The following is a 26416-nucleotide window of genomic DNA, read 5'->3' as shown; positions in this document are numbered from 1 at the left end:
GTATGTAATTTAGCAAAAGAAAGCATGTCTTGCTGGGTAGCAGGAGGGTGGGGATTGGTTAGGATTTCCCTTCTTGCAGAGAGGTGGCCTACTTGACTGTTCTCGTAACAACAGTATCTTTGGAACAACATCATGCATGGTGTGGAAATCAGACTGATGTTTCTTGGCTTCCCCAGCAAGGTTGTAAACTGCAGGTTAATTTTTTTTAATTTTTATTTAAAAAATACTTTTTAAAAAATTTTTTTATTATTTAAAGATTTTTATTTATTTATTTGAGAGACAGAGATCACAAGTAGGCAGAGAGGCAGGCAGAGAGAGAGGAGGAAGCAGGCTTCCCGCTGAGCAAAGAGCCCGACGTGGGGCTCGATCCCAGGACCCTGGGATCATGACCTGAGCCGAAGGCAGAGGCTTTAACCCACTGAGCCACCCAGGCGCCCCCAAAATACTTTTATTTTTCTTTTCAGTGTTCCAGAATTCGTTGTTTATTCACCACACTTAGTGCTCCATGCAGTACATGCCCTCCATAATACCCACCTCCAGGCTCACCAAACCTCCCACCCCTCTCCCCTCCAAAACCCTCAGTTTGTTTCTCAGAGTCCACAGTCTCTCATGGTTCATCGCCCTCTCCAATTTCCCCCAACTCACTTCTCTTCATCTCCCCATGTCCTCCATGTTATTCCTTATGCTCAACAAATAAGTGAAACCATATGATAATTGACTCTCTCTGCTTGACTTATTTCACTCAGCATAATCCCTTCCAGTCCCATCCATGTTGCTACAAAAGTTGGGTATTCATCTTTTCTGATGGAGGCATAATACTCCATAGTATATATAGACCATATCTTTTTTTATCCATTTGTCCATTGAAGGACATCTTGGTTCTTTCCACAGTTTGGCAACTGTGGCCATTGCTGCTATGAACATTGGGGTACAGATGGCCCTTATTTTCACTACATCTCTATCTTTGGAGTGAATAGCCAATAATGCAATTGCAGGATCATAAGGAAGCTCTATTTTTAATTCCTTAAGGAATCTCCACATACTTATCCAAATTTGACCCCTCTGTAACTTTCCCATGTGATATAGTTTTCCTACTGAAAAAACAAACAAACAAACAAAAAAACTCAGTATATATTTCCTTCCTTCCCTTTCAAGTGAGAATACATTTAAGGAAAGATATTATCCTATATAATGGTACTTATATTGATAACAGCAAATCCTTCAAATAGATTTTTCAATAGCGCATTTCTAGATTCCAACTCAACCTCCCCCCAAATACCCAGTGTATTAATGACCCAATTTTAAAATGTTCCCCGAACGAAGAAAAAATACAGATGTGGTTTGGCAGCTTCAAACATGGTGCCTTTAGATTTTTACCGTCTGACCCATATTTCCATTAATGAAGCCAACTCATTAGTTTTTTTAATAAAGATTTTATTTATTTATTTGATATACAGAGATCACAAATAGGCAGAGAGGCAGGCAGAGAGAGAGAGAGGGAAGCAGGCTCCCCGCTGAGCGGAGAGCCGGATACGGGGCTCAATGCCAGGACCTGGGATCGTGACCTGAGCCAAAGGCAGAGGCTTTAACCCACTGAGCCACCCAGTCACCCTTATTTTATTAATTTTTACCAGACCCATCTATGGTTGTCAGAGTAGCATCTTTTCTTTGAATCAATGCTTTCAGCCTGCAAAACATAATCAGGTTTAGTTAGTGTTTTCCTGATACCATTCTCCATCCTTTTACTCTCATTCATTCTGTGTCCTTATGTTGTGGGCATATCTTTAAGTAGCATGTCACTTGATTTTGTGTGGTCGTTAAAGAAAACATCCAGGCTGACAATCTTTGATTTTTAACTAGTAGGTCCATATACATATATTTTTTTTCTCATGCTTACAAGATACTTGGGGTTTGATTATTTTGATTATGCCATCTTATTTTATACTTTCTAATTGTTTTTACCTTTTCCCTTTTATTTTTTTAATGTTGCTTTTTGAGTCTATAGAAGTTTTTCTCTCCCTCTCTTATTCCACTTTTTCTTCTCTACTACTTTGGCAGTACTGTTGTTCATTCCTAACCTTAGTGGTCAATTTGAAAGTACATATTCAAGTCCGCAGGATCTAAAGTTAATCACTCGCTGTGGGCATTCAGATGATGCTTTAACATTGGTCGATTTCCTTTCCATTTTACTCCAGGGTTTTAATTCTTTCTTTTAAACCAACACATTAAAACGTTTAAAAAATATGGTTTTTTTTGTTGTTGTTGTTGTTGTTGTTTACATTTACCCGCAAAGTTATCGTTTTTTCTCTGTCCTTCATTCATTCCTAAACTCTGGGTGGTCTTTGGATCTCAGAGAACTTCCTGGGGTTCTTTTCCTTCTTGAAGCATGTCATGTATTCATTATCGTAGAGAAATTCAGTTTCATGAATTCAGTTTTACCCATCTGAAATGTTCTTATTTTGCTCTTGTTCTTAAAAGATAATTTTATTTGTATGTAATTCTAAATTGGTAGTTTGGCATTTGAAGATACTTTTCTGTTGCCCCCTCACATGTACTATGGCTGTGAGATGTCAGTCCTGAATGAGATTTGCCTATCATTCTTGTTTTTTTGTTATTCATTCAAGGGCATCTTTTTTTTTTTTAAAGATTTTATTTATTTATTTGACAGACAGAGATCACAAGCAGGCAGAGAGGCAGGCAGAGAGAGAGAGGAGGAAGCAGGCTCCCTGCTGAGCAGAGAGCCCGGCGAGAGAGAGAGAGAGAGAGAGAGAGAGAGAGAGAGAGAGAAGGAAGCAGGCTCCCTGCTGAGCAGAGAGCCCAACGTGGGGCTCGATCCCAGGACCCCGAGATCATGACCCAAGCTGAAGGCAGAGGCTTTAACCCACTGAGCCACCCAGGCGCCCCTCAAGGGCATCTTTTATTTATTTAAGCATCTTAAGCATACTTATGCTCTGTGTCTCATAACTCTGTGGACTCTGAGAACTTTTTTTCCTTTTCAGTAAGCTGAGGCATGCATTTAAAAGGTTTTTCTAAAAGTATTTTATCAAGAATTTTTTCCAACAGGGTTTTCCCAGGCATTGTAGTCTTCCATATTGCCAGAAGCGGAAGTCCTATATTCACTTAAAAAAAAAAAAAGACCTATTTTTTTATTAGTCATATTGCTATTGTTGGTTGAAAGTGACTGAAAACTCAATACAAACTGACTTGAATATAAAAGAAAATATATTAACTTCTATCACAGAAAAGTCTAGAGTGAGGATTAGGTTCAGATTATTCTGGGCCCTGGATTCAGTGACTCACCTGTCATCATGATGGAAAATGTTCATTGGTCAGACCTGGGGAGCATGTGACCTTCTCAGAGGGGTGTGCGTACGTGTGTGTGTGTGTGTGTGTGTGTGTGTGTGTGTAGCCTTGCACAGACCGTGTGCACTGAGAGTCCAGGAGACATGGTTCCTGAAAGAGAAACCAAAATGCAGTAATGTGGAGAAAGGAGAAAGGATTTTGGGTGGGCAAACACACCAAGGTACATTATGACCTTGCTGGCCCGTTCTGCAAAGGATATGGGTTTTCCTTTTTTTAAAGGACATTTATATAATAACTTGAATATAAACATAAAAGAAGATTAGGAGGCATTCATCTGCAGAATATCCCATTCATCCACACCCTTATAATACCTAGATTCATATTGTGCTGGTGGAGATTATGGTCCCCACCCAACAGGGTTGGGAGGGAGAGTGGAGTAAGTAGGTGAGATGCTTAGCAACACTCACTGTCCATGATGTGGGCAGCACGCAGTACATGTTATTATTACCAGGTACAATACAGAGCATGCAGAAAGTACAGCAGAAACCAGAATTCAGCCGCTGCCCTTACAAAGCACATGAATTATACCAGAAAGTTAAGGAGAGGACAACCCACTATGATTTAGCAGTGAATTTGGCTCTGAGCTCCCTTTTGTCCCCCAGGCAAAAGTGGAACCCTGAGTGATGCATGTGTAGCTGTTCTTGTCTAATTAGAGGCTGCACCGCATTTTATCAGTCAGGTGAGTGAGAATGAGCAGTGCCATATAATGATTTTATATTTCATCATAGTGCCTAGGATAGGGATAAGCATATAAGCAGTGTTAATTTTTTCAGTTAATTGATTCAGACTGAAGAGTTGGATAATTGAATAAAAGACAGTTAATTCACAATTCTAGAAGGTTAGACTTGTACATTGTACCTTTCAACTTGTATTGGTCATGCAATGAAAGTAAATTGCATATTTTTTTTCAGGAGAGCATTTGTTTTGCAATCTGAACTTTTGGGAACTTGATTTTTTTAAAAAAAAAAAAAAGGAAAAGGGGAAAGTATTTTTCCTGAAAATAAACTTAGACATTCCAGAAGGATATATTGAACTTCATGAAGGAGAATGCCTTTAAGGTATGTTTAAAGAAAGAAGAGGAAACTCTATCAGGCCAAGAGAAAAGGAGTGGTCAAAGTGTGATATTATTGGCCAATGAGGACATTTGCTATGAGAAGCTAAAGAAATAGGTTCCAGCCTTTTAAAAATAATCTTTCTTTGTGATTATAAAAATAATGCATGTTCAGTGTAGAACAATCTTAGAATGCAGAAAACTGCAAAGGGAACAAAGAATCCCACTGCTCAGAGATCTCCATTGTTAACATTTTTGGCATATTTCTTTCTACTATGTATTGTTTGTGTGGGAGCGTGCTCACGCACACCCACTGCTGCTTATAGATTTGTACCCTGCTTTTTTGATTTACCGTTACAGTAATTATTCTCCTTTACTTTTGGTCTCTGAAAATGTGGTTTTGGATGGTCTCATAGCCTTTCTTCACCCAGCTGCCCCGTGTGTCACATTTTCTTGTTGGACTGTTGGAATTGTTTATAACTTTTTGCTGTTTTAAATAATGTTACAAAGAAAAATTGCTACTGTGGGTTTCCTTCAGGGTATCTCTGATGGTTCCCTTAGGTGAGAAGTTCTTCAATATGTTGAGAAGAGATTAAAGAGAAGAGGAACGTTTTGAAGCTCTGTATAGGTTTGCTAGCTGGTACCCAGAACTTTTGTGACTTAAAGGGACACAAATAGAGAAAGAACCTAGACATTCTAGAACAGTGGCCTTGAGCTTTTGCAGAGCAGTGAAAACACATAAACAAAAACATTGAGGAGGGACAGACATCTGGTCCTGGCGTTATTTGGTCAAGCAGAGCTTTTTCTGCCCTCCTCCTTATTCCCATTCTGGAAGAAATACATTTTAATACCAAACAGTAAGGATGTGATTTCACACGAAAAGACAGTTGTTTAAACTGAATAAAACTTCATTTTTGAAAACCTCGGTTTACTGTCCTTATTTCCATTCATTCCTCCTTGGACCTGTGTACATTTGGATCTAAATTTTTGCTTTTTTTCTTAAATAAAAAAGTCTTTATTTTTAGGTTGCCCAGAAACACTTTTTTTTTTTTTTTTCATGGAGTATAAGCAATTAATTCTTTCCAAAGCTTCTAGTGGGCTCTGGCTCAGCGTTACATAGCTTTTCCATGCACCCTGGCTACGAGTCAGGGGCTTTTAAAATGCAGATACACTTATTAATATGTTTATACATCTATATGTTTTCCATTTTTCGTAACATGTATTTGGAGGAGGGCCGTGATTTTGGAGGAAATGGGAAAGAGTGAGGTAGGAGAGGGACTTAGGGCCACTAAGCTTGAGATAAATATTTTGAGAATCAGAATTGGCTTGGTGTTTGGACACACCATTGGCAACATTAACATTTTTTCCTTTTTACTGTATTACATGTTTGATTTTGAAAAAATTCAAAGCCAGAGAAAATTTAAGAATAGCATAAGAAACTCAGTGAAGAAACTCCTTCACTAAGATCCATTCATTATCTTGTTCCATTTACTTAATTTCTCTCTCTCTCTGTGCTACAGTATTACATTTGAGTGTAAATTTCAGCAGTAAACACCCTATAACCTGTGTTACTTCTGCATGCATTTTCTAGGGATGGGTTCATTCTCTCATGATATCATGATGTAATTATCAAATTGAGGAAGTTTATACAATACTGCATTTTTTCAACTGTGCCAATTTTTGGAGCATTTTTGTCTTCCTGACCCAGTATCTAATTGAGAATCGAGGGTGATGTTTAGTTCTTGTGTCTGTTTATGCCTCTGTCTGTCTCTTAGGACACTGGCATTTTTTAAGAGCACAAGGCCTGTTGGTTTATAAAACATCTCTCAGTTTGGGCTTAGCTGGGAGATTCCTTATGATTTATTTCAGCAGATACAGTACCATAAACTTAGTGACTTAAAGCAACAATAAACATACGTGATTTCACATAATCTTTGTGGGTCAAGAATTCGGGAGTGGCGTGGCTGGGTGGTTCTGGCTCCGGATCTCTCATGAGATCACAGTTGAAAAAATGCTGCCCGGGCCTTTCATCATCTCAAGGCTTAACTGGAGCTGGAGGATCTGCTTTCAAGAAGACTCATCCCAGGGAGGATGGACAGTTGGGACTGGCTGTTGACCAGAGGCCCTTGCCGCAGAGACGTCCCTATAGGATGCTTGAGTCTTCTTGCTTCATTGCATGGAGCTGGCTTCCCCCAGAAAGGGCGGTCCCTGGGCGGAACAAAGAGGAAACCTCAGCGCCTTAGGACCTGACCTTGGAAGACTCATATTCTCACTTCTGCATTCTGCACAGTGGCTTTAAACATATCCGCAAAGTCTTTGCTCTCCTTCCCTTCAAAGGATGGAGCCTCCTTCTCCTCCCCTAGAGTGTGGACTGGACTCCCCTCTGAGGGGCGCTGTGCTAAGTGACGGCTTCTGTGCATTGGGCTGGAAGTCTGTGGTGTCCAAGGACTCAGGTTGTGCTGCTGGGGCTGCTGGGGATGCCCTCTTGCTTCACCACATGATTGCTGCCATGCTTCCAGCCTCGGCTGACTTTTCCTCAGGTGTCCAGAGCCGGGCCTGCAAACACAGCAGGAATAAGAACGTGAAGTGGGTTGAGAAGAGCCAGCCTCCCACAGAGTCTCCCGGAGAAGCCTATGCGAGAGCCATCCCAGTGACAGCCGCGCTCTCTGCAGAAACTGCCCTGATGTGTAGGAAGGGAACTTGCAGCGGGACCCAGAGAGGAAGAACAGGAGAAATGGCCTATGGCTTGTCAGAAGGAGGGCTAGGCAGGGAGGGATGGTGTTGGGATCTTTAGCTGAGCGTCCTGGGGGGCAGGAGCAAGCCAGAATCCTCGGACAAGGGCCCTGGGCCAAGGACCTCAGCCAGGTACAGACCCTCAAGCGTTCTGTGAACTGCCCAAGTTATTCACCTCGCTGAGCCTAGTCTCAATGAATGCCAACGTAGCAAGTGTTTTCGAGTTCAGGTATTACATGTCATTAATTATAAGTCATTTTTTCATATTTAAACATTTCTGAGATTTGTAGACATCTTAAAATCAAGACATCCTGCAGGTAGGCAACATGTGTCCTTAGAGATTCTTTAAAGAATGCTGTGTCTTCCAACCATGGGCATCTTAATATTTATGAAATATTGTAGATTGGAGATCTACAATTTATGGTAGCAATAAGGAATCACTTGTTTTTTAAGGGTTTTCAGTTTTATTATTAAAAAAAAAGAATCCCTATCCCTTAGGTCTGTTGAAATATTTATGGATGCTGTGCTGTGCTGGGTTTTGGAGGGAATGAGGCAGAGCTTAGATGAAGCAAGATGGACTGTGCATTGAGAATTGTTGGTGTCAGGCAAAAGGTCCCGGGAGTTTCTTACAATATTCTCTCTACTGTTGGTATGTTTGAAAATGTTGATAATGAAATAAAAGGAGAAAACCCACAAAGAAACAAAGTGTATATGTAAAGGGCTTTTTCTCTGCTTTTTGCAGGACTGGGTCCCTCATTATTCAGGTCCCATCCTCAATGTCACCTCCTCTAAGAGGCCCTCCCTGATTACTTCTTCGGTGGTTACTCCCCTCCCCCCTTCCCACTCCCCGCAACAGTTGCTCTGTTTCACATCCTGCTTTTCCTCCCATCACCATCACCTCCTGAAATTATTGATATGTTTGCTTACTTGATTATTGTCCCCTTGCATGTAAGCTCTGTGCGAGCAGGGGAGTTGTTGTTGTTTTAAATCCAGCACACAGTAGGCAATCAGGAAATATTTGGTGACTGACTGGTAAGGGCCCACTGGTATATCGCCTGGTCCCTGGTGGACAGCCCACACAGCTGGCTTCACTCCTCACCCTGCTAGCTTCTGCGTCTCTTGGGTGTGCCCACGGCCTGTCTTTGAGGCCTTCCCTTTCTGCCCAGGCCACCTGACTGGTCTTCAGCCCGCATGCCTTTCTTGCATTGCCAGCGCCCCTGCCATCCCCCCTTCCAGCCCCGGGGTCCTACGGGTGCCCCTCTTGGGCTTCTGTTCCTCCCCTCTCACTTCTTGCTGATGAGTTCCAGGCACAGCCCAATCCCTGGAATGACCTGGAAGTTTATCATCAGCTACTCTGAGGAAAGAATTCTCTGTCAAGTAGGGAAACTTCCCTGGAAAGTAACAGGAAACCCTACTAAAGAAAGAGAAAGGAAGCATATTGGTTCCTATCACTGCCAGTCAAGGCACATCCCTCATTCGTACCCCTGAGGCCGCCACAGAGTGGACTGAGGGGTGGCATGGGTACTGGATGGCAGTAGGGTCCTCTCCAGAGCCCTTCCAGACTGTTCTAGAATTCTGGCATTCTAGTGGTGGCTCCAGTTTCTGCGTTCCGCACAGGGCCTATGGGAGCAGAGGTGCGGCCGGGGTGTGGGAGGGTGCTGGGGAGGGCAGTGAGGCTCCAGCCAGCGGCCATAGTGCGGTGGCACCCGCTGAAAGGGATGCCTGGCTGGGGCCCCTCCTGCAGCCAGCAGCTGCCTGCACCCACGGGCCTGGGGACAGAAGGAGGAAAGAGAATTTGCCAGGTAGAGAAATGAGGAAAGGATGTTCCAGGCAGAGGGCACGGTCTGAGCACAGGCCTGGCAGTTAGCCATGAGGTCGGAAGGGAGCAGACAGGCGAGAGAGTGGTTGAAGAGGGGGAAGTGGCAGTCTCCCTCTCTTCTGGTCTGCTTAGCTCGTGTGTCGCTCAAATCTGAAAATTGCTCTAAAGCTTAAAAACAGCGTCCCACAGTTCAAGCTTATAGGGTATCATTTTTTAACCTTTCTTAGAATCTGTTAAGGCTCCTAGTGGAACACGGAGGGCTCTGGAAGATGGCAGCAGATGATTTTCCATTCCCAGAAGGAGCCCTTGAGACCGTGACCCGTGTCCCCTTGGCGCCTCCCTCCCCATCACCCCTGGTATGCAGTGTGTTCTTGATTCCTGTTCTTGATTGTTCTCGATTGTTCTTGATACAAGCTGTCTTGTATCTGCAGGTGCAAAGAGAAGAAATATGATTATGATCACCTTCCCACGACATCTGTCATCATAGCGTTTTATAACGAAGCCTGGTCAACCCTCCTCCGGACAGTCTATAGTGTCCTCGAGACATCCCCGGACATCCTGCTGGAAGAAGTCATTCTTGTAGATGACTACAGTGATAGAGGTAAGCTCCTGCCACGGGCTCCTGGAGGGGCCTGGTGTTCTGTGGCGGCGCCTGGGAGGCCAAAGCATGACTTCAGAGGGGGTGGAACAGGTCTGCGCAGAACAGGCTTCCTGTGTCCCCCTGGACCCGGCTCTTGCCCTCAGGGGGCTCAGAGCCTGCTGGGGCTAGAGGGGTGGTGACAGCTCTGCCACATGGTGCTGCAGGAGACAGGGCACTCGGGAAGAGGAGCGACCTTACGTCTTGAAGAGTGAGCAGTTTGTGGGCAGCAAAGGTGGAGGGAGGGGGTTCTGAGTGGAGGCACAGAAGGTAGAAAGCCTCGGAGGCATGGTGTTGCCTGGGTTGTATAGCACCTGCCACTCATTCAGGAAGGCAGGAGGAGCAGCTGCTTCATGGGGAACAGGCAAAGGAGGAATGGGAGATGTGGGGAAGGATGCAGACATTAGACCTGAGGTCAGATCGGGACTTTGTCCTGAGAGCAGGGAGAGCAAAGGTGGGATTTTAAGCAGGAGAGCAGTTTTGCCCTTTGAGGGATCCCTCTAGGCCCGAGATACCTGTGGGTGGAAAATGGTGTGCAGAGGAGCTCTGCAGGGAGCCCAGGGGCTATCGGGCTGGCCCAGGTGAGAGAGGGAGGCTGGGAGTCAAGTGGGAGTGGAGGGGAGGGGCAGGAGGGACATTTGAAACATGACGTCTGCAGATCTCTGGGTGAGTGGTGGTGCTGTCCCAGAGCTGGAAGAGCCACCCAAGGCAGGAGTGACAGGTCTGGGAGAGGAAGGGGGGCATTTGGCTTTGGATGTGTTGAGTTTGAGATGAGATTAAAAAAAAACGGTCAGCCCTGGGGGTGCTTAGGTGGCTCAGTCGGTTGGGCATCTGACTCTTGATTTCAGCTCAAGTCATGATCTCAGAGTCATGAGATGAAGCCTGGCATGAGGCTCCGCGCTCTGCAGGGAGTCTGCTTGGGATTCTCTCCCTCTCCCCCACGCGCCTCTCTCTCTTTCTCTCAAATAAATAAATAAATAAGTCTTAAAAAGGTGTGTGTGGGGGGCAGCCCAAACAGGAGAAGAACTGAGAGGCTGCCGGCATCCCTACCAATGACCTGGGGTCCATAATTCACATGCAATCCAGGGCTGGCCCTTATTTAATCAGTGAACACTTTTTGAGTTTCTCCTGTGTGCCAGGCACTGTTCTAGGCACCAGGGATTCTGTGGGAAACACAAGTCCCTGCTCTCATAAACTCACATTCTGGTGGGTGGAGATGGTCCAGGAATGTGTAAAGAATAATGTAAGACAACACAATGTAAAATAGCATAGCGTGACATAATAATATAGCAAATGTAATGCAGCCAGGTGGAGAGTGCTGTGAAACAAAAGTGGGAGCAGGAGAGGAAGTGGAGCTTGGGCACAGGCCCTCCTCCAGCTGGTAGAGGCCAGGAAGCCTCCTGGAGGAGGTGATCTTAAGCCAAAAGCTAGGATATAGAGGAGGCAGCCCAGAAGCTGCAGGCGCGGGCAGGAGCTGGGGTAGGCAGGCGTTCCTCGGGGCGACCATCGGCCAGTGGGGAGGCGACATGGGGGATGCGGTTGCAGGGGTGGGTGAGACCAAGCCAGTTGGGCCCTTGAAGCCACCGTAAGGGTTTCAGGCTTCAATATGAGGCTGATGGAGCCCTGGGACAGGGCTGTTGGAGGAACAGGAAGGTCTTGGGCTCACTGTTTTGCCTAGTGGGGCATTGCCGATGGATGGTTGGGGCGGACAGGCTGTGGTCGTGCCACGTGCTACGTGGTGAGCTGAGTGAGGGCCCCTAAGTTCAACTGAGGGGAAATGTCAAGGCCGTAGCCCATGTCAAGCCAAATGACCATCCCTGGCCACGCTGAAGGGCATCCTGCTCCTGCTTCCTGGGCATCGGCTGCCTTGGGCTCTGGGCCGGGGCTCTCTGACTTCAAAGCCTGGAGTATGTGTCCTAACTGGTGGGTGTGTTTGGCTGCTCGCACAGAGACTCAAAATAACAGTAATTTCCATGGGATAAAAATTGATGTCTCTCGGGAACCTGGGTGGCTCAGTGGGTTAAGCCGCTGTCTTCAGCTCAGGTCATGATCTCAGGGTCCTGGGATCGAGTCCCGCATCGGGCTCTCTGCTCGGCAGGGAGCCTGCTTCCCTCTCTCTCTCCGCCTGCCTCTCCATCTACTTGTGATCTCTGTCTGTCAAATAAACAAATAAAATCTTTAAAAAAAAAATTGATGTCTCTCATATCACACATCTGCGTAACGGTCGAGGGCTGGTGTGGCGGGCTTCACAGTGTCAGGGCCCCAGCTGCTTCCGTCCTTCGCTCCACTTTCTCCAGGGTGTTGTGTGGTCTTGTCTGCATGCCCCCCGCTGGCTCTTCGCCTTCTGCTCGCTCTCACTAGAAGAAGGGTTTCAAGGGGCTGGGGAGCCAGACCTGGAAGCTGTCCTCATATCCCACTGAGCAGAACGGGCTCACTTGGCCATACCTAGCTGCAAGGGAGGCTGGGGACAGTAGCCTATGTGATGCGTGGCTGTGTGCACCCACGGGGACAGTGTGTGTCAGGCCTCAGCTGGCCTTCTCCGTGACAGCATGCGGGCCAGGCTGGGGCTTCATGCTGAGTGATGCCCATGGGGCACTGAGCTCTGGAGTCAGGGTACCTGGGACTGAGGTGAGCTTTGCCAAGAACCTGTCATGACACCTTAGACGAGCCACACGTCTTTTCTGTGCCTCAGTTTCTTATCTGTTAATGGGTTTTTCCATGCTTATATCAGAGAGCGGCAAGGAATAAATGAGATTGTGCACAGAACAGAACCCCATGTCAGCCGGCACATAGTAGGTACGCATCTCCGTTTCCTCTGGTCCTTTCCTCCCAGGGCTGTTTTAAATCTGCATTGGTTCTGGTTCTGGGTCGTACTGCACGGGCATCCCAGCTCCAACACCTTGCAGCTACGCAGCCTTGAGCAAGTGCAGTGTCAACCTTGGCCTCAGCCCCAGTCAAGTGGGGTAACAGTTCTGACCTCCTCATGGAGTCATTTCGAGGACTGAGATAAGGGCGGGTCACGGGCTAAGTCAGCACCAGGCGTATTGTTAGTGTTTGTTAAATGGTAACTTGTAATTTTATGAAATATTAAAAAACTGTAGGGTGCCGAAAACATTTCAGAAAGGTATTCGTTCAGAAGCAAAAATCAGATTATTTTATCCTCATGGGATGGAACAGCTCCTCAGCGGGCCGGGGTGTGACATGAAGCGCTCCCCGCGCGGTTCCTTTCTCTCGCAGTTGCCAGCGAGGGTGCCATGGGGTTGAGGCTTCCCTCCCCATCCTGGTGACTTGTAGAGTGGGCAACTTGCCCCCCAGCCTGTAATGTGATAGGAGCCCTGCCCTGCCCCTCCTCTCCCTCCTGCTGCCCTCTCTGCAGGTTCCTCTCAGCGGGAGGAAGGGGTGTCAGCCCTCCAGGGCGTGGGAAGACAGTTCAGACAGTCGTAATCCATAAGGTGCAGGGAGGCTACACATGCATTTTCTTCCTTTCTCTCTTTCTTTCTCCTTCCTTCCTTCCCCTTTTTATTGCACCTGCGATTTCGTGTGTTTCCTGGGCACTGCCACTGATTAGCTTTGCTTAGAAGTCACCTCCCTTATTTGTGCTGGCAGCTTATTTGCAGTTGTATTTAGGATTTTTTTTTAAAAATCAACCATTGAATGCTTTATTTATTTATTTATTTTTGCGTGTCAGGAATATTTAGAGAAACATTTTTACAAACCCTGAAGCAACCTAGAACAGTTCATAAAATTTTCCCTTTTGGTGATGATTGAGGACTTTCAGACAAAGTCCACATTCATGTGGGGGGATTTTCTTATTTTTCGTTTGTCCAATGGGTTCCCACCTACCTCCACGTGACCCACGGAGGGGTGTGAACCAGGACCTCCAGCCCCTTATGTGTGTGGAGTCACAAGTCCGGGGGCCAGTCCTGGCTGTGGGCACAACCTATTGAGTTTTAATTGTTTAAAAACATTTTATTTATTTGACAGAGAGAGAGAGAACACAAGCAGTAGAAACCACAGGCAGAGAGAGAGGGAGAAGCAGGGAGCCCAATGCGGGACTTGATCCCAGGACCCTGGGATCATGACCTTAGGTGAAGGCAGATGCTTAACCGACTGAGCCACCCAGGCACTCCATGGCTTTTCAACTACTAAAGCCATCTTTCCTCTTCTGTAGAATGCCATGAACATGTCCTCCTAACAAATTCTGGATTTGTTTCACAAGGACGAGAGAGTATACAGGAAAGCTCTGGGAGGCAGCGTTAAGCCTGTGGATTCAAGCCAGGGCCACTGGATTAAAATCCTGGTTCCTTAGCTCATATATTCTGGGAATTTGACACATTACTTAGCCTCTCTGGCCTCAGTGTTCTCATCTATAAATGGGGATCATTGTAGTACCTACCTCATGGGAAAGTTAGAAGACTTGTGTGACTTGGAGAGAAATCCCCTAGAAGGTAATTAGCACAGGAGGCCCTCTGCTGTGAACTGCTGTTATTACTCCTATTACTGTGTCCAGGGAAATGTGCTCCTGAGAAAATTTATGTTAACAGAAATATAAATAAAATTTGTTAACATAATTCCATATAAATTAAAATTTTATAACATATTACATAATTAACATAAGGAAACCAAATTTATATTGAACCAGTTTTTCTGAAAAAGTGTGGTTGGGCAGTTTTTCTGTTCTTTATTTTTAAATGTTCACAAGTCAGGGTGTGATGTGTTCTTGAGGGGGTAACGACTTTGCTGAGACACATCCACATACCACATGCACCCATTTCAAGCCCATAACTCAGTGTGCGTGGTGCTGAAGGGGAACATTGGGGGAGTTCTGGAATTCTTCTGCCTCGTTCTCTCTCAGCCTCCCCTGGCCTTGCTGTGCGTCCAGCCTTGGTTCTGGGTGAGCTGAGGGCATCCCAGGTGCAGGGCAAAGGAGGCTTCTGTCTGAACTGTTCAGTTTTCTTTTTGGGGATAGCAGGGCCCTGGAAGGGCATGGCTTGGGTTGTGGGGGGGTGACCCTGCTTCTCTGGCTTGCCTCCCCAGAGCACCTGAAGGAGCGCTTGGCCAATGAGCTGTCCAGCCTGCCTAAGGTGCGTCTGATCCGCGCCAACAAGAGGGAGGGCCTGGTGCGAGCCCGGCTTCTGGGCGCTTCTGCGGCGAAGGGTGAAGTGCTGACCTTCCTGGACTGCCACTGTGAGTGCCACGAGGGTTGGCTCGAGCCGCTACTGCAGAGGTGAGCAGTGTGGGCGGGGGCCACACATGGTGCAGAAGCAGAAACTTCTTACCTGGGCATAAGGGGCTGCCGGGCACCTGGGTTCAGATGGCCCTTGGGCAGTCCTCTGTCACTGTGCGTGATAACAGCCCTTGCCCCACAGGACTGCAGAGGCCATTCAATGAATTAATACATACACACAGTCCTTAGAACATGCTAGCATGTAGGAGGCCTTATTAGTTTTTCTTTTATTCCTACTTATTTTATATGTTTACTGTGGAAGAAAAAAAATATCAATCACATAGAATCACATGGTTTAAGAATATATATTTTGGCATATTTCCTTCAAGCAAGGCTGTCTTATCCATTACACCCCATGCCTACAATGCTTAGGACCCATGAACCTTTAACAGACCCCCAAAATGTTTTTACATTAATTTTTTTTCATTCAGAAGGAAAAAAATGAGTATCAGTAATGACTGCTCATTAATGAATTTAGCCTGGATGGTGTTTGTCCTTATATCAACATAGTCATAAAATAGAGTTTTATATATATATATATACATATATATATATTTATGGAGCCATGAAAAGTCATAATACAGCCCTATCTTCAAGGACATGTCTCCTGTTGTCCCATGGCATGTTCCCCTGACCCTCCAAATCTGCCTGTCCTCCAAAACTACTGTCACCCGGCCCCCGCTTTTGTTCTCATCGCTCTTTCTCTCCCCGTTCTCCTGATTCTGTATCATAGCAGTCAGGAGCTGGACTGGCTGACTCGGAGCTCTGCCAGGTTGGGGAGGAAGGGTCAAGGTCAAGGTGGGGGGTTCTGCCTCTGGTCCCTCCCTGTGGAGCAGGTGAAGGGTTGGAGAACCAGGGTCTCCACAGCTGGCAGACTGTTTTCCTGTGGGCTCTAGTGCTTTGGTGCCAGAGTCTGTCTGGAAGAACTGGGGACCCACTGACCGCCCTTCCTGTGTGAGACCAGGCTCCCCACTATTCTGCTACTTCTGCTGTCCTCGGTCCTGTCTTCTGTGGGTGCCACAGCTCCCTCTTTCTCCTCCTCAGCTCTGCTGAGCTTCACTAGCAGCAGGAACCCAGGGTTTCCCTGGCCTGTGATGGAGTCTGAGGGTGTTTAGAACATGGTGACAGCTAAGAGTTTCCTCTGGAACCTGGACGGGTGGGTTTGGCCTTCACCCCCTCCCCACTGTGCACACAGATGGCTACCTTGAAGCCAGTCGAAAGGCAGCAATGTGCTAATGCTTCCCAGAATTCTGCTCCCGCCCATCCCCAGGAGGCAGCAAGGCAGCCCTCCCCATAGATAAGTCCTTGTTCCATATCTCTGTACAAAAGCACCCCACCTGGGGAATTTGTAAAATATACCAGCTCCTGTTCTCAGACTCTTTGGATCTGAATCTCTGAGGGTAGGCTTGGGCTTCTGGGTGTTTCTGAAGCTCCCAGGGACCTAGGCGGGCACCAGAGTTGGCACACACTGGTCCCTTAGACTGTCCAACAAGAACAGTAACCCTGTTCCTCTGGGGCTTTTGGAATAGATCTTTGGGTCCCAAGCTTCTGGTAATTTCTGAGCTGTGGACTAGGGATGCCGGACAGCCCACGGTGTGCAGCTCAGCCCTACACAACAAAGAATGGTTTAGCTCTAGATGCCAGTAGCACACCCCCTTGTTTCCCCCCCTTCCCTCACCATGGTACACGCTGCTACTGGGCCTGCTCATTGTGCGACTCTGCTCCAGGGGCCTTTCTGCCAATGCTGGCTCTCCCCAGTTTTCCTTTTCCTGTAAAAATTTGGCTCCCCTTGGTTCCGACCAGCTTGATTGCAAGTCACAGGTTCTTATCTGTGCCAGGGACAAAGCAGCTTCTTTGAACCTGCCCAGTGGGTCTGCCATTGGTCCCCTCAAACCTTTTAAGAACACCCTCAGTTTATTGAAAGAATTGGGTGTTAGTAATACCTGGTCTGCGTCTTCCTCGCTTTAGAGAATTCACAGATTTTATTCATACTGTCTATCCCGAACAGTGCAATTTCACCTAATACTATAATTCTTACCGAAGTGTGGTATTCACACCACCAACTTTCTAGTATTATTCTAAGGACTCTTAAAGCTCCAGTCTGCTTTATCTCTGTTTCTTCACACCATTACTCTGTGGGACTTAGGATTTTTAGGTCTCAAACACCAGAGAAAAGCCCCCGAAATGGAACCCAGAGAAATCCAGTGTTCACACACAGCTCAGTCTCAACTCCTCTTACCCGGATGTAAGAGTACCCACACGATGTGGCAGCGTGCTGAAGGAGGCTTGGGTCTGCAGTCATGACTGGGGAGAGCAGCTGAAGCAGACACGTGGGCTGATACCCGCAGTGGGAAGTCAGCGTTTCTCCCTTTAATACCATATAACATTTCACAATAACAAGAATTAAAATAATAGCAGTAGATCCAGGCTCTCTGTCAGTCATCTTTTACAAACATTCCCTCAGGGAGTCCTTCCATTAACCCCCTGAGTAGGTATTGATGCAGCTGTGTTACCTACGGGCAATAGGCTCAGAGAGGTTAGGTGACTTGGCTAAGGTCACATAGCAAATAAGAGGCAGAATTCAAATTTTTTTTCTAACTCCAAAGCTGATCCCCTGGTCTGGACGCATCTCTGTTCTGAAGGGGGATAATTATTTCTTAACATGAAGATGTTTCATTGAGATTACATGAGGAAACTTCTTGCCGTCTTTAGACACTGGAAGTCTATTTTCTGTTCTAAAAGTGATCTTTGGTTTTCACACGTCTCGACTTTCATGGAGGGACTCAAGTTTATGCAGCAGAGCCATAGACAGAATCAGAACATGAAAGCTGGGGTATCTTCCGTCTTCAGACCAGAATCCTTCCTTCCTCAGCTTCGCTCGTCACCCGAGCAATCCCTCTGATGAACACCTTTCAGGGTGGGATGTGGCCACAGGCCTTTCTCACACAGGTGCTTCTCCTTCCTCGTGGAAGGGGGAAGTGATCTCATCCCCAAGCTCCCTTCTCATTCCATGGCCACCTGTCTGTGCGGAGAGGCACACGGGGCGTCCTGGTGTTCACAGGATTGGCGAAGAGGAGTCAGCGGTGGTGTGCCCTGTGATCGATGTGATTGACTGGAACACGTTTGAGTACCTGGGCAACCCTGGGGAGCCTCAGATTGGCGGCTTCGACTGGAGGCTGGTGTTCACGTGGCATGTGGTCCCCGAGAGGGAGAGGGTGCGGATGCGGTCCCCCATCGATGTCATCAGGTGAGGGGGGACTTCTGGGCGCTCACTCTTGGAGCGGGCCTTGTTGCGTCTGGCTGTCATGTCAGGGAGGGCCTCTGGGAGGGCAGGTTGGCTCTTGCTCCTTCTTTTCTCCAGAGCAGTTGTTTACTTTTATTAAAAAGCTTTGCCGCAGGGGACCTGGGTGGCTCAGTTGGTTAAGCGACTGCTTTTGGCTCGGGTCATGGTCCTGGAGTCCCGGGATCGAGTCCCTTGTTAGGCTTCCAGCTCCACAGGGAGTCTGCTTCTCCCTCTGACCCTCTCCCCTCTCATGCTCTCTCTCAAATAAATAAATAAATAAATAAATAAAATCTTTAAAAAAAAAAAGCTTTGCTCCACACATGAATTTTATATTGGTATACTTTATTGATTGATTTAAAACTGTGGTAAAATGTGTATAACAAAATTTCCCACTTTCACTGTTTTTAAGTGTCAGTTCAGTGTCATCAAGCACATTCACAATATTGTACAACCATCACCTCTATATACTTCCAGGACATTTTCATTGTCCTGTCCAGAAACTCTATATCCATCAAGCAATGGCTTCCCTTTCTCTCCTCTAACCCCTGATAACTACTATTCTACTTTTTGTCCCTATGGATTTCTCTAGTCTAGAATGCTCATGTAAGTGGGATCACAAAACACTTGTCCTTTTGTGTCCGGCTTCCTTTAGTTAACATCACGTTTTCAAGGTTCTTCTAGAACTCCATTTCTTCTTCATGGCTGAATAATACTCCACTGTATATACACCCATGTTTGATTATCCATCCACCTGCTGACAGACCCTTGGGTTGTTTCTACCTTTTGGTTATCGTAAATAGGGCTGCTGTGGATGATGGGATACTGTTATCTGTTTGAGTCCTTGTTATCAGTTTTTTGGGGTGTATACCTAGGAGTAAAATTGGTGGGTCATAATTTCAAGCTTAACATTTTGAGGACATGGTGTCAGGCGCTTTTTCAACTGGGTAGACCAGGGACTGAATGGGCCACCTTTGACCAGTGAGTGAGCCTGGCTCTGAGTAGAGTGGGCTTAAAGGGGGCTCAGTTGCTCTCTCCTTCATTGAGGTCTTGATGTGATAGCATGGCTTCTTCCTCCCCTTCCTAGTTCAGGACCAAATGGGAGGCAGATATGGGAATGAGGGGGTTGGAGGGCAAACATCAGCTTTATTGCTGGTGAACAGAACTGGAAATGGTGTCTTAGATCAGCACCCTATCAGCACCCTTGTTTGGTAGGTGGGCTTCTGGATCTTCTACCTGAGCTCTGACCCTGAGATGACTCACTGCTGAGCAGAGGGAAACACCTGTGGGAATGGTGTTGACAGATGGGGGAAGAGAGATGAATGGGGCCAAGTCATGTCCAGCCTGGAAGGCCAAGAACAGGGCTTTGGACTTTACCCTGAGAGGGTAGAAGCTGCTGGAAGGATTTGAATTGGAAATGACCATTGCCTGTTGCATTCTTTAAAGGTTGCTGGATGCCACGTGGTGAGGGGCCTGCAGGGGGTGGGGCAGAGGGCAGCAACATCATTAGGAGGCATCGTAGTCTTCCAGTCAGAAGGGATGGTGCAGGAGAAGATGGAAGGAAGTGAAGGACTCTGTTGCAGTGGAAGTTTGCAAGAAACTGAAGGAGAATGGGGGAGGGAGAGATTAGGTGATGCCCAAGCTTCGGGAGTCCTGAGGGACATCCTACCCAAACTTTCACTGAACAGATTTGTAAACTGAGGCTCAGAGTAGGAAGGATCCTATCTAGGTTCACCTAAACAGCTTGGGACGCTGACCTGAACTCCTATGGTCGCCTCTCCAACCCCATTATACACACAGGTACTCAGGGATGTCATGGCCAACTCCCCTTCCCTTCCTATAATATCCCTGGGCCTCAGTTTCCTCACCTGTGAAATAGATGCCAGCATATCCACTCTGCCTCCTTCTCAGACTTTTAGGATGAACACACTTGGAAGAGCCGTGTGGTCTAGAGCCTTCCCTTCTACAAGGAATCTTGCTGTCCTTTTCCCGTTGGGCCAGCACAGAGAGCACAGGGAAAGCCAATACTTTGTCAGGGGCCAGGATCGCTGCTGGAAGATCTTAACATTTGTAGACAGTCAGGCTCTTAATGAAGTTCTCCATTTCCGAATGTGTCCTTTTGTATCTGTGTCTCCTGGTGTGTTGACCCTACAGCTTTCTGCTGTGGTAGGACGGAAGCCTTGGGCCCTTTCTGGAACAGCAGGCCCGGGTGAAGAAGCAGGCCAGTGCTGGCCATATTGGTCCTGGAGAGGAGGCCACTCATGCAGGAGAGGAACAGGCCCTGGGGAGCTTTAAGATGACAGCGTTACCTTCCATGGTCTTCGATAGCCCTAAGGGCAGCTGTGCTTGCCCTCCCTGTGACTGTATGGCCAAGTCCACTGAAGCAAGGCACTAGCCATCTTCTTGGGGAGCACTTCTCTCTCCTTGACTCTCCTTGTCTGTACTTCTAGAAGGATGAGGTTTTCTCTCACCCTCAGGCCTCTGCTCATGCTGGTGTCTTCTTGAAGAACCATTCCATTCCTCTTCTCTGCCATCTCCCCTGTGTTCCTCAGGCTGAGCCCTACCCATCTGCCCCAGGCCTCCCTCTGTGTGCCCCCGGGACTCTGGCTTGACCAGAGTGCTCTCACACAGTGCTGGTTGAGATGTCCATGAGCTTCCCCAGAGCAGGGACCATGAGGTACATCTCTGCCTCCAGGCTCAGCTTAGCGCCTGACACAGAGCATGAACTCAGGGTGTGCTTAGAGACGGATGGGCAGCCAGAGGGCTTGGGGCGGGCAGGAGTTCAACTGTGCTGGCTTCCTGCCATCATTCACATCGCAACATGGTTCTCACACTCTTCTAGGTCTCCAACGATGGCTGGAGGGCTGTTTGCTGTGAGTAAGAAATATTTTGAGTATCTGGGGTCTTATGATACAGGAATGGAAGTTTGGGGTGGAGAAAACCTGGAATTCTCCTTTAGGGTAAGTATTCCAGTTTTCTCTTTGGACTCATTCTTAACCTGTTTTCTCTCTCTCTCTCTCTCTCTCAATCTCTCTCTCTTGGGGAATGATGGGATTTGCTAGGAGACCCTGGTGGACTTTTCCTTCATGTTGGCAAATTTTATCTACTAGTCCTGAAATGTGATAGTAGTGGCATAGACATCCTATAAATATGCTTGTCTTCTTGTTTGAATTTTTTAAAAAAAAGTACTTTTCATAGATTTGGGGCAAGGAAACCTCTTCCTTGAGAAGTCACCTAGTTCTTTTCTCCCACTACAACAGGGAGGAACTGGGGCCCAGACCGGGGAGGTGATGGGGTCAGGGTCACCCAAACAGTGAGTGGCAAACACTGGGCTCAACCACAGGCCCCTGCCTCCCGACCCCATCTTTGGGAACCTTGATTTGCTTAACTACTCATGAAGTACCCTGTTTGGTGCAATAACTTTCCAGCTTGGCCACACATGAAAATTGTTAGGGAGACTTGCTAAAAAGGCAGATTTATAAGTACAGTCCGCAGAAAGTCAGCTTTGATGGATTTTCGGTTGGGACCAGGAATCTGCTTTTTGGAACAAGCCCACCTACTAGTTCTGCTGCATGTGACCCCTAGATGCCCCTTAGAGCGCTAACATTTCAATGTGATTTCCAGTTCACCAAATCCTGCATTTTAAAGTATCAAAAGTTCATGTCAGTGTCTGTACTTTTTAATAGAAAAAAGTCATTTTTCTGTAGATTTTATCTATTTGATAGAGAGATCACAAGTGGGGGGGGCAGAAAGCAGGCTGCTCCCTGCTGAGCAGAGAGCCTGATACAGGGCTCAATGCCAGAACCCTGAGATCATGACCTGAGCCGAAGGCAGAGGCTTAACCCACTGAGTCTCCCAGGTGCTCCTAATAGAAAAATTTTAAGTTTCAATAATGTTTCCTGCTTTGAAAGAGTTTTATAAGAATTGGCCCGCCCCCAGAGACTCACATCCCACATTTTAAGTACGAGATCCTATCCCTGGTCACACATCCTGGGAACAGCGGGGTATTCCCAACCATCTGTCCCTGGCATGAAATTCTCTCAGACAAGGCAGCCTGGTGAGGTGTTGGGTGTGCTTTTAATGGTCTTTCTGCCTCTTCCCTAGGTGTCAGGCTGCTCTGCCTACCTCTAGAAGTTCTTCCTTTCTCCCTTCCAAACCTCTCTTCTTACTTGCTGCTATCCTATCTTCTGTGGCTAGGAGACCAGGTAAAGAGCCTGTGTTTTACATGATGAGTAAATGGGTTCCTGGTGAGGTCAGCTATGGGGGCTCCTTGGATCAAGTGCATGAGCTTTAGTGCATAGACTGCAGGGGCTCACTTCTGATGGCTTATTCATCTTCAGGGCTATGTTCTTGCTCTTTGACTGTGTTCTGCATGAGCTGGGGAGGTGGCCTCCTGTCCAGGGTGAGGCCCTGGCTGTGTTCATTGTGACATCTATGTGCCTGACCTCCTGGCTGCGGGCATTGTGGACCCACAGCCCGCCCCCCACTCACCCGCCAACCTCCTCCCTGCTCTGTGCACAGATCTGGCAGTGCGGTGGGACCCTGGAAACACACCCCTGCTCGCACGTTGGCCACGTTTTCCCCAAGCAAGCTCCCTACTCCCGCAACAAGGCTCTGGCCAACTGCGTCCGAGCCGCCGAAGTGTGGATGGATGAATTTAAAGAGCTCTACTACCATCGCAACCCGCACGCCCGCTTGGTGAGTTCCCCAGCCCGCCTGTGGCCCCCCCCACCCCGGCTGGCCATCTCCAAACCAAAGCAGCCTATTCTGGCTTCCCCACCCCCAGCGAACTGGCTCCAGAAATAGAGACTGACTCAAACACCCATGATACAAGTCTGGGAACCCCTTATTCCTCCCACTTAGAATAATACCGACTGTTGCTTCTCATTAGTCACAGTAATGATGGCCTGTGCAGTCATCACCAACCCTGATTTCCAGACTACTGAACCACACTGCTCCCGGGGGACTGTGGGGCTAGGTTCCTGCATGCCTCCTGTGGCCTGACGTTTTTGCCCACTGATCAATGCCTAACTTGGTTTCATGTGTATTTCTGTTGAAAGACATTATGATGTACATATTGTTGATTCTTTACAACCAGACTCATCGCCAACAGCTGTAACACGTGCCTGAGCGAAGCCCATCTCACCCATGTAATTTCTCTGTCAGGCCCAGTGAGGCCTTCTTGAACCTAGGAATGCTAGCCAGCCCTCCAGCATGGTGCTTGGCGGGGCTTTTGAACAGTGATGTCACCAACCCAGAGTAGCAAAACCTGGAAGATGTGGCACTGGGCAGATCCCAAACGGGACACTTGTTGACAGTACGGGAACTGAGGCGTGACCTCGGCTAGGAGCGTCCCGTGGGGTGATTGTGATTTCTGGCCACTCTGCTCATGTCTGCGAGTGATGGAGAAAGTGTGGAACCACAAGTACTGATATTAGGGTTGCAAAGACATTTCAGCGAGTAGGTCCACTGCCTCTGCACGGGCCAGCTCTCCACAGGCCCCGGCACAGGGTGCCCACCTGTGTCAGTGTAACTCAGGGGGCTGTTTGGCAAGATGAGATGTGCTGTAAACACTCTCGATTCTGGCCACTTGAGGAAAATCTCTTCTTCTGAATCCTTAGCGAGCCCTTCAGGATAGCTGTGAAACTCTCTTTTTTTAGATGACAAAAGGGAAGCTCAGAGAGCTTGCCCAAGGCCTTGGGGCCGATGCAGACAGATCTGGGCCTGGGGTGTGTGCCCTCCCACGGATCCCTCTCCCTGCTCTGCTGAGCCCTGTGAAGCTGCCCCGATCTCCCCCTTGGCCCTTCTCCGCCTCTGGACGCCAGGGTCATGGCTTCCTCTCTCCTGCCCATGGCCACAGGATGGAAACATCAGCTCCTTCCTCTAACCCAGGCTGGAAGCCCCAGTTCCCTCTTCCTGAGGATTCCCAAAGAATAACATAGGGTCACGGCATATGCCTTTGGTCTGGATGCCTGGGACCCAGCATTAAAATGGGCATCTGGTTGAAGGGGAGGACCCCGTGACTCACCAAAGAAAGAACCGCTGGGAAATAAGTAAAAATCTGAAATTTTACTCAGCCAGTTTTCTATCATTACCATTTTGCTATCTAGCTTGTCACATTTTGATACTCTAGCATCATGGGGCAGGGACGGTAACATGTCAGCCCTCGGCTTTGTGCCTCTGGCCGTGCTAAGTAGACGCTTACTTTTATTCAGTTACAGGGAAGTTCTCAATCCTTGGTCTGGTGCAGAAAACTGACCTCCCACCAGTATTTATCATCGCGGCGCTTTGCGCTTGCCACTCCAAGTATGTGTTCCAACGTCAGTATGTTGAGCACACGAGGTCTTTGAGCATGATGACATTGAGGATGCTTGACCTGTGTTTGAAAGTGCACGCTCAGGTATCAGTCGTCCAGAAGGTCCTGGTGTATGTGCTCTGCAGATGGCCGCTGGTCTGGGATCACGTGCTCACTGACGTGCAGGCCCAGGAACCAGTGCGGCCCCAGGACCTGGAGACTCCCCGACGTCATCACCAGGCACTTTGTGTTGTGTAGCTGGCTGCGCCTCCCTCAAGCGAGGACCCCTGAGAAGGCAGTCATTTGTGGGACCATCTTGGCTGCTGGGGAGCGGCAGCTGTGTCTGAGGCTGGCCTGAGCCTCTGAGCCTGTGCGGCGCCTGGTGCTCCGGAGGTGCTCAGTGCTGCCAAGGAAGGGAACATCCGTGGAGAGGGGGCTGCAGGGACTCACTGTCTTTGCTGTTTTCTCAGGAACCCTTTGGGGATGTGACAGAGAGGAAGCAGCTCCGTGCAAAGCTCCAGTGTAAGGACTTCAGGTGGTTCTTAGAGAACGTGTACCCAGAATTGCACGTGCCTGAGGACCGGCCTGGCTTCTTTGGGATGGTGAGTGAGGCGGGCATGTGGCGGGCTGAGGGTTTCTTGATCAACAAAACCTGGCCAAGAAAGGCCCCATTACGGGGACTGCTGCCTCCCTCTCCCTCCCTCCCCTCCTGCATTCAGGCACTGTCTTTCCTTCTCCCCATGTCTGGGCCTCCGGCCTAGAATGTCAGTACTAGAAGCCACCTCCAAACTGGTGAGTATAAGCCTCCCATTTTATAGATGAGGAGACTGAGGCTCACTTAGTGCTTCCATGTCCAGTGGCAGTCACCTCGCTTCAGTCTTCAGTGGCTGGACCAGTTAATAATTTTCTACTCAGGGACTCATAAAGGCAGTAATGGAGGGAGATGCCTCACTCCTGTTATTTTAAAGAACCTGAAAGAAATGTTTCTGGGATGAAGTCAACTAAAATATCCAGTGCCTTTGGCTTTTGGGAGGAAATACACCAACTTAGGGAGGTCTCCTGTGTTATGTTGATCAGAAGTGCCTGTGTTCTATTCTGGAAGTCTTTGATAAATGCAAAGCAGGACACCCTATGACCAACTAATCTTAGACAAAATAGGAAAGAATATCCAGTGGAAAAAAAAAGCTATTCTCTTCAACAAATGGTGTTGGGAAAATTGGACAGCCACATGCAGAAGAATGAAACTGGACCATTTTCCTATACCATACATAAAGATAAACTTAAAATGGATGAAAGACTTCAATGTGAGACAGGAATCCATCAAAATCCTAGGAAACAAGGATGTGGCAAGGATGTGGAGAAAGGGGAACCCTCCTACACTGTTGGTGGGAATGCAAACTTGTGCAGCCACTTTGGAAAACAGTATGGAGGTTCCTCAAAAAGTTAAAAACAGGAAAAAGTTAAAAACAGAGGCACCTGGGGGTGCCTGGGTGGCTCAGTGGGTTAAAACCTCTGCCTTTGGCTCAGGTTATGATCCCAGGGTCCTGGGATCAAGCCCCGCATCAGGCTCTCTGCTCCTCGGGGAGCCTGCTTCCTCTCTCTCTCTCTGCCTGCCTCTCTGCCTACTTGTGATCTCTGTCTGTCAAATAAATAAATCTTAAAAAAAAAACCCACAAACAAACAGGGGCACCTGGGTGGCTCAGTGGGTTAAAGCCTCTGCCTTCGGCTCAGGTCATGATCTCAGGGTCCTGGGATCGAGCCCCGTTGGGCTCTCTGCTCAGCAGGGAGCCTGCTTCCTCCTCTCTCTCTGCCCATTTGTGATCACTGTCTATTAAATAAATAAAATATTTTTTAAAAAGTTAAAAACAGAGCTACCCTATGACCCAGCAATTGCACTACTATTTATCTGAAGGATACAAACATAGTGATTTGAAGGGGCACATGTCCACAAAACAGCAGCAATGTCCACAACAGCCAAACTATGGAAAGAGCCTAGATGTCCATCGATAGC

At 47.7% G+C, this 26416-nt stretch overlaps 1 protein-coding gene across 1 annotated transcript in view; it reads left to right on the top strand.

Moving 5' to 3' along the window:
- GALNT12 (polypeptide N-acetylgalactosaminyltransferase 12) overlaps nt 1–26416 on the top strand; it is a 38629-nt gene that overhangs the window by 3984 nt on the left and 8229 nt on the right. The window contains exons 2-7 of the mRNA XM_044265272.1: nt 9398–9567; nt 14641–14830; nt 17892–18077; nt 20953–21070; nt 22632–22808; nt 24876–25007. Coding sequence (XP_044121207.1) covers nt 9398–9567; nt 14641–14830; nt 17892–18077; nt 20953–21070; nt 22632–22808; nt 24876–25007 — 973 coding nt within the window. The remainder of the gene's footprint in view (nt 1–9397; nt 9568–14640; nt 14831–17891; nt 18078–20952; nt 21071–22631; nt 22809–24875; nt 25008–26416) is intronic.

This window comes from Neovison vison, chromosome 9, assembly GCF_020171115.1.
Source record: "Neovison vison isolate M4711 chromosome 9, ASM_NN_V1, whole genome shotgun sequence".
In the NCBI taxonomy this organism is placed as follows: Eukaryota; Metazoa; Chordata; class Mammalia; order Carnivora; family Mustelidae; genus Neogale; species Neogale vison.
The sequence above is the reverse complement of the archived record's forward strand: the minus strand, read 5'-3'. Positions and strand labels throughout refer to the sequence as shown.